General features: G+C 42.0%; 1 protein-coding gene across 1 annotated transcript in view; it reads left to right on the forward strand.

The window, feature by feature from the left end:
* Positions 1 to 11,501, forward strand: part of SVOP (SV2 related protein) — a 137,450-nt gene extending 125,949 nt beyond the window's left edge. The window contains exons 11-16 of the mRNA XM_069759596.1: positions 2,744 to 2,820; positions 3,718 to 3,825; positions 4,235 to 4,346; positions 6,054 to 6,135; positions 6,520 to 6,609; positions 7,411 to 11,501. Of these exons, the coding sequence (XP_069615697.1) occupies positions 2,744 to 2,820; positions 3,718 to 3,825; positions 4,235 to 4,346; positions 6,054 to 6,135; positions 6,520 to 6,609; positions 7,411 to 7,617 (676 nt within the window). The 3' untranslated portion in view covers positions 7,618 to 11,501. The remainder of the gene's footprint in view (positions 1 to 2,743; positions 2,821 to 3,717; positions 3,826 to 4,234; positions 4,347 to 6,053; positions 6,136 to 6,519; positions 6,610 to 7,410) is intronic.
* The last annotated feature ends 537 nt before the right edge of the window (positions 11,502 to 12,038 follow it).

Raw genomic sequence — 12,038 nt, forward strand, 5'->3', positions numbered from 1 at the left:
ATTGTGATATTTAGGCTATGAGCCATTGCCATACCCTGCAGATATACATATTTCTCCGACCCAAATATAGGGGGTATTAAAGGGAGATTTTATATATTTTTTATGGATTTACCTAGAGGGATCTCTTCCCCTATGCCTAGCCACCTCCTCTCATGGCTATATCTAAGAATATCCTGGCATAGCGGCTGTTTTCTTTACTAAGAAATAAACTAGCGTTATGTAATTTTCCGGTACTAATATAGGGATCAAGGTGATCATATTAGGATATTAACACACACCTCTCACTAGTATTTATACAAGAAGCAGAGGCACTAGGAACTTGATGCACCTGACTGCGGAGCGAGTAATGGTAGACACAAAAGAAGTCCGCATGCGCATAGAGGCGAAAAAGATTGGGGACCTGAGCTGCCGGCCCGCATAGCGCGTGATCACGGGTAAAAAGGTCGCATGCGCACTACCATGACATATCGTGGGTAGTCATGGGGATGGAGACGCAGGCAGACAACAGAGCGGATCCTGAGTCGGGACTGCGCAGGACCGGACATAACGAGTATTATGAACCGGAAGTGAGGGCGGACTCAGCAGTGGGCAGAGTCCGCATGCGCAGTAATGGAGACCGGCTTGGTACTCGGACGGGCGTTCACATGGCAACATGACGCCTTGAACACGCAGGAAGCTCACCGGCCATAACCATTAACCGGAAGTGAGGTAGAGCGCCATGTAATTAGATTGAGAGGGGGTGAGACTACATTAGGGAGTATGGTCCCTGCGTGCATCTCACCTCACCATAGTCCACACTGGAAGTCAAGTGCACTGGACACATAGGAGCCGCCTGCCAATGCAGGGACTTGATATCCCCAAATAGAATATCGCATTATGTGCATACCACCGTCTTTCTATTCCCCTGATGAATCTCCCCTATGGGAGAGGAAACGCGTGGGGAAAGTAATCTGGTTGTGGTGGGTACAAAACTTAGCCTGACTTGGGGACTGTCCTTGTCAGGACGGGAGCAATACAGGGGCACGACTGGGTAGCATAGTTATTGTGTACTTTTCCCTTGCCCTTAAACATACATGAGGACGCTCCTGAGAAACGATTGATGTGGTGAGATCAAACCATTTTTTATTGAGCACTGGTTATTTTGAGCACTTTATGCACTTTGCACTGTTTTGTCCATAAGAAATCTTTTTAGAAGGATACAAATAAAGGTTATGTTTTAGATTTATCAGGTTCCTCCTGGCTTTATATATATAGACTTTCTATTAGAGGACCTTACAGGGGTACCATATCTGGATACACCTAGTATTTGGCTATTTCCTTGGAGACTCAGCTTTCTCATACTGGGCCCTACATTATGCTGCAAAATTTGTTGGTAGTCTTCAGACTTCATATAGCCACGCACACGGTCAAGCAGTCCAGTGCCAGAGGCAGCAAAGCAACCCCAAAACATCAGGGAACCTCCGCCATGTTTGACTGTAGGGACCGTGTTCTTTTCTTTGAATGCCTCATTTTTTCTCCTGTAAACTCTATGTTGATGCTTTTGGCCAAAAAGCTCTACTTTTGTCTCATCTGACCAGAGAACATTCTTCCAAAACGTTTTAGGCTTTTTCAGGTAAGTTTTGGCAATCTCCAGCCTGGCTTTTTTATGTCTCGGGGTAAGAAGTGGGGTCTTCCTGGTTCTCCTACCATACAGTCCCTTTTCATTCAGACGCCGACAGATAGTACGGGTTGACACTGTTGTACCCTTGGACTGCAGGGCAGCTTGAACTTGTTTGGATGTTAGTCGAGGTTCTTTATCCAACATCCGCACAATCTTGCGTTGCAATCTCTTGTCAATTTTTCTTTTCCCTCCACATCTAGGGAGGTTAGCCACAGTGCCATGAGCTTTAAACTTCTTGATGACACTGCGCATGGTAGACACAGGAACATTCAGGTCTTTGGAGATGGACTTGTAGCCTTGAGATTGCTCATGCTTCCTCACAATTTGGTTTCTCAAGTCCTCAAACAGTTTCAATGTGGTACACACAAGGACACAGGACAGATGTTGAGTCAACTTTAATCCATGTCAACTGGCTGCAAGTGTGATTTAGTTATTGCCAACGCCTGTTAGGTGCCACAGGTAAGTTATAGGTGCTGTTAAATACACAAATTAGAGAAGCATCACATGATTTTTCGAACAGTGCCAATACTTTTGTCCACCCCTTTTTTATGTTTGGTGTGGAATTATATCCAATTTGGCTTTAGGACAATTCTTTTTGTGTTTTTTTCATTTAAGACCAAGTAAATGAAGATAATAATAACAAAGAATTTGTGTTTGCAATCATTTTCAGGAAGAAACTGAGTATTATCTGACAGAATTGCAGGGGTGTCAATACTTTTGGCCATGACTGTATTACGTATTTTCATATCGTATCACGTATCACATATCTCTGTGATTTAAGGGCATGAAAATTCAAAGTTGGAAAATTGCTACATTTTCTAAATTTTGGCCAAATTTCCTTTTTTTTCACAAATAAACGCAAGTAATATCAAAGAAAATTTACCACTATCATGAAGTACTATATGTCACGAGAAAACAATGTCAGAGTCACTGGGATCCGTTGAAGCGTTGCAGAGTTATAACCCCATAAAGGGACAGTGGCCAGAATTGTAAAAATTGGCCCGTCATTAACATGCAAACCACCCTTGGGGGTAAAGGGGTTAAACATTCACTGATAATAGATCTTCTCATTTTATATTACAGGTTTTCTAATGCCTTTTCATACTATGGGCTGGTTCTATTAACAACAGAGCTTTTCCAAGCTGGAGATGTATGCAGCGGTAAGTAGTAGCTTTTACAGTTAATGGCACAGCATTTCAATTATTGAGTGTTTTTATATGGATGGCTGTCAATGTATGCTAGACATTCTATCATTTCCATCAGATCTAGACGCAAAAACTTGACACAACTAATTAGCCATAGATTATGTGACATCTCCATCCGTGCCTTTCCCCTATGTTTGTGTTTCCATTGCCAGGCCATGTCAAGTTTCTGTTGTTGATGACGCTGAGTGAAAACGTGGTTGTTCTGTGTGATTCTGGGACTTGTGAAAGCATCTTGCTTAAAAGTTAATTTTATCTTAACTCTTGCTGTTCACCCTGGGCAAGGCTGAAGGCTGTTTAAGATCGTGAATGCCTGATCCCCATTGCCAGTTATAGTTCTTTAGATCTGGTCCACACTTTCTGTCACCATTTATCCTGCTTGCATTTCTCTATTGATTTGACGTTGGTCCTAATTTTGACCATCACTCCTGCATGACATTTCCGGTACTATTTTGGATTTCCTGGTTTTGACCTTGGCCTTTATTCTGACCATCCCACCTGCGTGATGTTTCTGTCCTTGTTCTGGATCTCCTGGTTTTCATGCAGCTTTCCGACCACCATTAGACAGCCAGCTCCACCACATTGGCCTCCCTGTGATCGGGAGATTAACAATTTTATTCAGTATCAGGTCAACTATTATTACAGTATATTACAATTTAATAAATGATAGTGATAATTTCTAGGTGTGAGCTCCCTGTTTCCACCAATGATAAATCTCTTTAGTCTATACAGTTAGTAATTGTAATATTATAATTAATTCATAACTGTAAATGATGAAATCTAATTTTTTCATGCAGTCATATTGATGTGGTTTTTGGCTAGCACTTTCATGTGTTTTTCTATTCCTTTTCCAAGTTTCCAGTCAGAGGAAGGCAGTCAAGCCGAAATGTAGTCTCTCCTGTGAATTTCTAACTGTGGAAGATTACACTGATTTATTATGGACCACACTATCTGAATTTCCAGGTTGGTGGTGCTAGAACAGTCTCGTCAGATGTTCACCTGGTATATACAGACTGTGGCCACTGTAACAGCAAAGTTCATTTTTAGGACCGCTGACATCTCATCTGCTATGACTAGCTCAAAGCCTAGCAATATTAGGGACTGTTTTAGTAGAAAATACCATATACACCTAATATTAAAATAATTTACAAAAATTATCTAAATTAAGAGTGGCTTTCTCGTAATAGACAACCTCATTTTCAAGGCATTCTTTTCAAATGCTCACACCACCCATGGCACACAGCTGATTTGCTGGGCAGCTAGCCATGCATTTCTCCATAAGAAAATGTACAAGGGATGCCAGTAAAGGGTTAACAAAGTTAAATGTAGTTATTATTCATCTGATGTTCCTTTATCTTTTTTATTGTACAAGGTGTGTTGGTGACATTATGGATCATTGATCGACTTGGACGGAAAAAGACCATGGCCATTTGTTTTTTTGTTTTCTCATTATGTGCCCTTCTTCTTTTCCTTTGTGTTGGAAGGTATGGAAAATATTTTTAAAATTAGTAAATGACAAAAATACAGTAAATTAAAAAAGTACACTAGCTGAAAATGGTAAACAAGCGTTTCTAGGAATGCTCGTCTCCTGATTATCTGTCTGTCTAAACAGTTTTGCTCGCCCATCAAGTGAAATGACTTTCAAGCTAGCTTAAAGAGAACCTGTCAGCACAATTTAGCAATGTAAAATAAAGACATGTCTATAATGGCATTGTTATACTGATTACATGTATACAATTGGCCAAGAAATCTGCTTTATTATTCTTGTTTAATAAGCATTGAAGTTTTCTGATGGATAAACTGTGGACAGGGTCTCCTCCTGCCTCTACACCTGCCTCTTGTATTTCAATGACAAGTCATTGGGTTTTCAGTGACCTGCATCCTGTTTGAAAATTCACGACGCAGCCGGCATTGGCATGGGCGGCGCATGCGCAGTTTGTTTTCGCTGCCTGTCTTCAATAAAATGGCGCTGGAGGCGGCACATGCTCATGCTCAAAATAACATCTTGGCACAATGAAGACATCATTGAGCGAGATGTTTATCTACGCATGAGCCGCCTCCGGCAGTATTCTATTAAACAGAAGAATACCAGATGTAAAATCAAACCCCACACCGATGATGGCGGTGATGTGAAATGTGAAACAGGAGGCAGGTCACTTAGAAATCAGTGATCTGTCATTGACATACAGGAGGTAGGTGGAGGGGCCAGAGCAGGAGGAGAAGACCCTACCCACAGTCTTGCCTTCGTGCACTGAAATATCATTAGAATAAAATGTAATTTACTGTTTAAACAAGAACCACAAAGGTATTGATGTAATCAGTATAGCACTGCTATTATGGCCATGTCTTTACTTTACATTACTTAATCCTGCTGACAGGTTTTCTTTAAAAATGATCGTTCTTGGAAACCCATTGTCTGGAACAAAGTTATCCTCTGAGCACAGAATGATGGTTTTAACTAGAGATGAGCAAATTCGAGGGGAATTGAATTCTCCTAAAATGTTACAAAATTCCACATTCTCTAGAGTACAGAATCATTTTTACAATTTTCTCCATGCCGATTTATTAAAATGGTGACAGCTGCAGTCACCATTTAGCAGAACCATTTCAGGGCCAGACAAAGAGATTGTGGTCAGATTGCACTGTGCTGTTGCAGCACATTTTATATCGACACACAAGGGACAGCACAGACTGGTCCAGATGGAAGCTGCGGCCTGGAGTGACGACTCCAAAGAGAATGTGCGCCTAGGGAGAATGGGAAAAGAAGAGGAGCTGAGGACTAGAGTGTAGGCTGTGGGAGCTGCAGCACAGGTGAGCAGTGAGTACTTTTTTTTTTACATACAACATTTATAATGCTCTGGGGTCTGGAAAGACTCCAGAACATTATAAGGATCTTTCGATTTGCAGAGAATATCTTTTCGAATTTTCCTGTAGAGTCTGCGTGATTTGCTGAATTCAAATTTTGGTAGATCAGCTCATCTCTAGTACTAACGATTGTTCTGTGTGTATGGAAGTGCTGTCCGTCTGTCTAAACAGGCTATTAAATGACCACCAGCTTAAATGTAGCCAATCAGTGGTCATTTAATGGCCAAGATCAGCCAGTGTAAATGCATCCTAATTTCTAAGTAACATCAGAGTATCATTGTAGCTCTTGCTTGGGTTAATTAATTTGTTAATTTGTTTCTTTCCAGGAATGTCCTCACTGTTTTACTCTTCATTGGAAGAGCCTTTATTTCAGGTGGATTCCAAGCTGCCTATGTTTACACACCAGAGGTAGGTCCATGGCCATGACATGAAGATGGCTTTGCGCTGCTAAAAATGTTACCTAGATGAACAAAAGCAGAGTCATATATTGAAGATCTGGATCTCAATGCGAAATCTGTAGCAGGGCCCCCAACTGCCATATATTGTACTAACAATAACAACAAACGTCAGGGCCCTAGAGCCACCTGTGCCTCTAATGAATGAATAGATGAAGACATGGGATAAAGAATATGTCCATATGTCCATCTTGATATCTACCGTAGTTTGTCACAAATAAAGAAATGTTCCTGTTATTTTAGTTTTATCTATTTACAAATGCCCAATGTTTGAATGAATGTATTTCTCAGAATCTTGGTGTATTTTTCTTCACATTTGTTACTTCCTCCTTTCCAGGTTTATCCTACAGCTACACGGGCACTAGGTCTAGGAACATGCAGCGGGATGGCGAGGGTCGGGGCATTAGTTACACCATTTATTGCACAGGTATTTTTTTTTTAAATGAGAAATTGACCAGTAATCGATTTGACAAATTTCCCATAAATGTCTTAATCATTAACCCAGAAGAATTTGGATTATTCTGTCAATTTTTTAATAAGGGACAGCGCACGTTAGATACAGTAATTATCAGTGATGTTAGCGGGATTCATTTCCAATCTATTGAGAACAGGGGGAGCACCAATGCCCCCTAATGTCTGCTGTTGGGGGACACAAAGCTTAGCCAAAATTAATTTTTCCCATCAAATCCTTTGTTACTCCTGTGGATGAGATGTTTCTAATAGTTCCTTGTTCCCCTTTATCTATGGCAGTATCCTTGTCAGTGGAGATAGCTGTCAGTCAGATAAGCAGTATGATAACTGATGACTTGCCTTTCCTGTCCTATCTTAGATTAGGACCAAGAGGTGGCAGTGTCTCACTGGGTGGCAATCATACAGCACCCAAGGAGTCTTGGGCCCTGGTTGTATTTGGATTTATAGGACCCTTGCTCAGTACTGCCTGGGCATTGCATGGCTACCTCAGTATTTTTCCTGCCTTGTGTGTTACTGGTCATCTCTCCACACTAAATGCAAGATCAAGGGGGAGAACTGACTTACAGTGACACTTTTGGTCTGCAGTTTGACGATCTGCCTGTTGAAACCTTCATGGGTGGTTAATTTACGCTAACTCTGACATTCACTCATATCATTACTAACAAGGTGGCCAATATTATGAAGTTTTCCCTTCATTTGGTTTTTGAAAACTAACTTCCACACAGAACTTGCCATTTATCCTTTTTTCTGTCCCCAGGTGATGCTTGAGTCTTCTATATATCTCACAGTGTTGGTTTACAGTGGCTGTTGTGTTCTGGCAGCATTGGCTTCTTGCTTTCTTCCTATTGAAACCAAAGGTCGAGGTCTTCAAGAGTCGAGCCACAGAGAATGGGGTCAAGAAATGGTGGGAAGAGGTGCACACAATTCTGGGGTCACTCCCTCAAACTCTGGATCACAAGAGTGACCCTTCCACTCCACCCATTGCTCACCCACCCACATACATATAGCCATTCAGTCTCACATCTACCATTACATGGATTAATTAAAGAGTGGACAGCGGTGGCCAATGTGCTGCTTAAAAAAGAGCACTACAATAGTGATAGCATAAGGGCAGGCTTAAAGCAGTCTGAAAGGGTTAACAAATGTGCAGTAATCCTGTTACAGGGATAGAAATGGACTCTGTTTAATGCCATTAATTTAGAAAAACAGTCAAATAATATGTTGTATTTTTAGCTCTAACAACAAAGGCAGTCGTCAGCACTGGGTGAAAATGACTCAGTTCCTGTGGATGTGCCGTGGCTTCTGGATGCCGATGTGTTTGAGATCAACATTGGTAGCCGAGTATCCTACAGAAAATGGCTGGATGCTGCTTAAGACCTTTTGCAGTTTCTATTATTTCCGTCTGGAAACAAATATTATACATTAAAATGGTACATTGCTTCCAAACATAATTACCGGTATCCTGATCCTTGCTTTATAGACTATAAACTTTTATGGAGCACTTACCTAATTAGACTATCCCTATATTCATTATCTCTAATACATTTTGCTTGCATTCTATTGAATTGATTGGAACATAATTTAGATTTGTGACAGGCATTCCAGTCATATCTAAGGGAAAGCATATGAAAAATGGATACACAAAGAATATAGTATATTATATGCATCCATGTATTGATATAAATATATATTTTGGGCACCCCTGGTCAAAAGGTCAAAATTACTGTTATTGTGAACAGTTAAGCAAGTTTAAGATGAAATGATCTGTAAAAGAGCTAAAGCTAATGATGACACATTTTCTTTGTATTTGAAGCAATATACACTGTTCAAAAAAAATAAAGAAAACACTAAAGTACCACATCCTAGATATCACGGAATGAAATATTCCAGTTGCAAATCTTTATTCATTATATAGTGGAATGTGTTGAGAACAATAAAACATAATAATGATCAATGTAAATCAAAATTAATATCCTTTGGAAGTCTGGATTTGGAATGATACTCAAAATCAAAGTGGAAAATCAAATTACAGGCTGATCCAACTTCAGTGGAAATGCTTCAAGACAAGGAAATGATGCTCAGTAGTGTGTGTGGCTTCCACATGCCTGTATGACCTCCCTACAACACCTGGGCATGCTCCTGATGAGGCGGCGGATGGTTTCCTGAGGGATCTCCTCCCAGACCTGGACTCAAGCATCCAGCAACTCCTAGACAGTCTGTGGTGCAATGTGACATTGGTGGATGGTGCGAGACAGGATGTCCCAGATGTGCTCAATCGGATTCAGGTCTGGGGAACAGGAGGGCCAGTCCATAGCTTCAATGCCTTCATCTTGCAGGAACTGCTGATACACTCCAGCCACATGAGGTCTAACATTGTCCTGCATTAGGAGGAACCCAGGGCCAACCGCACCAGCATATGGTCTCACAAGGGGCCTGAGGATCTCATCTCAGTACCTAATGGCAGTCTGGCTAGCACATGGAGGGCTGTGCGGCCCTCCAAAGAAATGCCACCCCACACCATTACTGACCCACTGCCAAACCGGTCATGCTGAAGGATGTTGCAGGCAGCTGATTGCTCTCCACGGCATCTCCAGACTCTGTCACGTCTGTCACATGTGCTCAGTGTAATCCTGCTTTCATCTGTGAAGAGCACAGGGCACCAGTGGCGAATTTGCCAATCCTGGTGTTCTGTGGCAAATGCCAATCGTCCTGCACGGTGTTGGGCTGTGAGCATAACCCCCATCTGTGGACATCGGGCACTCAGTCCATCCTCATGGAGTCGGTTTCTAACCGTTATTGCAGACATATGCACATTTGTGGCCTGCTGGAGTTCATTTTGCAGGGCTCTGGCAGTGCTCCTCCTGTTCCTCCTTGCACAAAGGCTGAGGTAGCGGTCCTACTGCTGGGTTGTTGCCCTCCTACGGCCCCCTCCACATCTTCTGGTGTACTGGCTTGTCTCCTGGTAGCGCCTTCAGCCTCTGGACACTACGCTGACAGACACAGCAAACCTTCTTGCCACAGCTCGTATTGATGTGCCATCCTGGATGAGCTGCACGACCTGAGCCACTTGTGTGGATTGTAGAATCCAGCTCGTGTGTTTAGGATCATTACCCATTTTTAGAAGCCATCCTGTTTTGAACTTCAGCTTTTTTTTTACAGATGGTGTTATGTTTGCATCAAGAATTTGTTGAAATTTCATTGAATCCATTGTTCCCTCTACCAATGAAATGTTCCCCGTGCCATTGGCTGCAACGCAGTTCCAAAGCATGATTGATCCACCTCCATGCTTAATGGTTGGCAAGAATTTATTTCCTTGAAATTTTGTGCTCTCTTTTCTCCACACATAGCTTTGGCCAAAGAGTTCTATTCTACTCTCGTCGGTCCACAGGACTTGTTTCCAAAATGCATCAGGCATGTTTAGATGTTCTTTTGCATGCTTCTGATGCTGAATTTTATGGGGAGGACACAGGTGACGTTTTCTTCTGATGACTCTTTCATGAAGGTTATATTAGTGCAGGCATATGTGAACAGTGGAACAAGGTACCACAACTTCAGAGTCTGATAAATCTTTCTGAAGGTCTTTTGCGTCCAAGCTGGGTTCTGATTTGCCTCCCTAGCAATCCTACGAGCAGCTCTCACTGAAATTATGCTTGGTCTTCCAGAACTTATCTTGACCACTGTTCCTGTTAACTGTCATTTCTTAAGTACATTTTGAACGCTTTGTTATTTTCTTATAGCCTTTTCCTGCTTTGTGGACCTCCACCATTTTAATTTTCAGAGTGCTAGGCAGCTCCTAAGAAAAACACATGGCTGCAGTTTTTTGGCACAAGATTGGAAGAGGCAGAGTTTTTATAAAGTTGGTAAATTTGCATCATCTGGCCTTTGCTAACGATGATAGTGAACAAGCCATAACCCTAACAGGCTAATTAACCCCTTTCTGACATGGGACGTACTATCCCGTCGAGGTGGGGTGGGCCCCCATGACCACGGACGGGATAATACGTCCAGCGCGATCGGCGGCGCTCACGGGGGGAGCGCCGCCGATCGCGGCCGGGTGTCAGCTGTTTATCGCAGCTGACATCCGGCACTATGTGCCAGGAGCGGTCACGGACCGCCCCCGGCACATTAACCCCTGGCACACCGCGATTAAAGATGATCGCGATGTGCCGGCGGTATAGGGAAGCTTCCCGCAGGGAGGGGGCTCCCTGCGGGCTTCCCTGAGCCCCCCGCAGCAACGCAATGTGATCGCGTTGCTGCGAGGGTCTCACCTCCCTCCCTGCTTCCTCCAGCCCCGGATCCAAGATGGCCGCGGATCCGGGTCCTGCAGGGAGGGAGGTGGCTTCACAGAGCCTGCTCAGAGCAGGCACTGTGAAGGCTGCAGCGCTGCATGTCAGATCAGTGATCTGACAGAGTGCTGTGCACACTGTCAGATCACTGATCTGTGATGTCCCCCCGTGGGACAATGTAAAAAAGTTAAAAAAAAAATGTCAAAATGTGTAAAAAAAAATTAAAAAAAATATTCCTAAATAATGAAAAAAAAAAAAAATATTATTCCCCTAAATACATTTCTTTATCTAAATAATAAAAAAAAAACAATAAAAGTACACATATTTAGTATCGCCGCATCCGTAACGGCCCAACCTATAAAACTGGCCCACTAGTTAACCCCTTCAGGAAACACCGTAAGAAAAAAAAAAAAAACGAGGCAAAAAACAACGCTTTATTATCATACCGCCGAACAAAAAGTGGAATAACACGCGATCAAAAAGACAGATATAAATATCCATGATACCGCTGAAAGCGTCATCTTGTCCCGCAAAAAACGAGCCGCCATACAGCATCATCAGCAAAAAAATAAAAAAGTTATAGTCCTGAGAATAAAGCGATGCAAAAATAATTATTTTTTCTATAAAATAGTTTTTATCGTATAAAAGCGCCAAAACATAAAAAAATGATATAAATGAGGTGTCGCTGTAATCGTACTGACCCGAAGAATAAAACTGCTTTATCAATTTTACCAAACGCGGAACGGTATAAACGCCTCCCCCAAAAGAAATTCATGAATAGCTGGTTTTTGGTCATTCTGCCTCGCAAAAATCGGAATAAAAAGCGATCAAAAAATGTAACGTGCCCGAAAATGTTACCAATAAAAACGTCAACTCGTCCCGCAAAAAACAAGACCTCACATGACTCTGTGAACCAAAATATGGAAAAATTATAGCTCTCAAAATGTGGTAACGCAAAAAATATTTTTTGCAATAAAAAGCGTCTTTCAGTGTGTGACGGCTGCCAATCATAAAAATCCGCTAAAAAACCCGCTATAAAAGTAAATCAAACCCCCCCTCATCACCCCCTTAGTTAGGGAAAAATTAAAAAAATGTATTT

Source organism: Ranitomeya imitator, chromosome 1 (genome assembly GCF_032444005.1).
Source record: "Ranitomeya imitator isolate aRanImi1 chromosome 1, aRanImi1.pri, whole genome shotgun sequence".
Taxonomy (NCBI): Eukaryota; Metazoa; Chordata; class Amphibia; order Anura; family Dendrobatidae; genus Ranitomeya; species Ranitomeya imitator.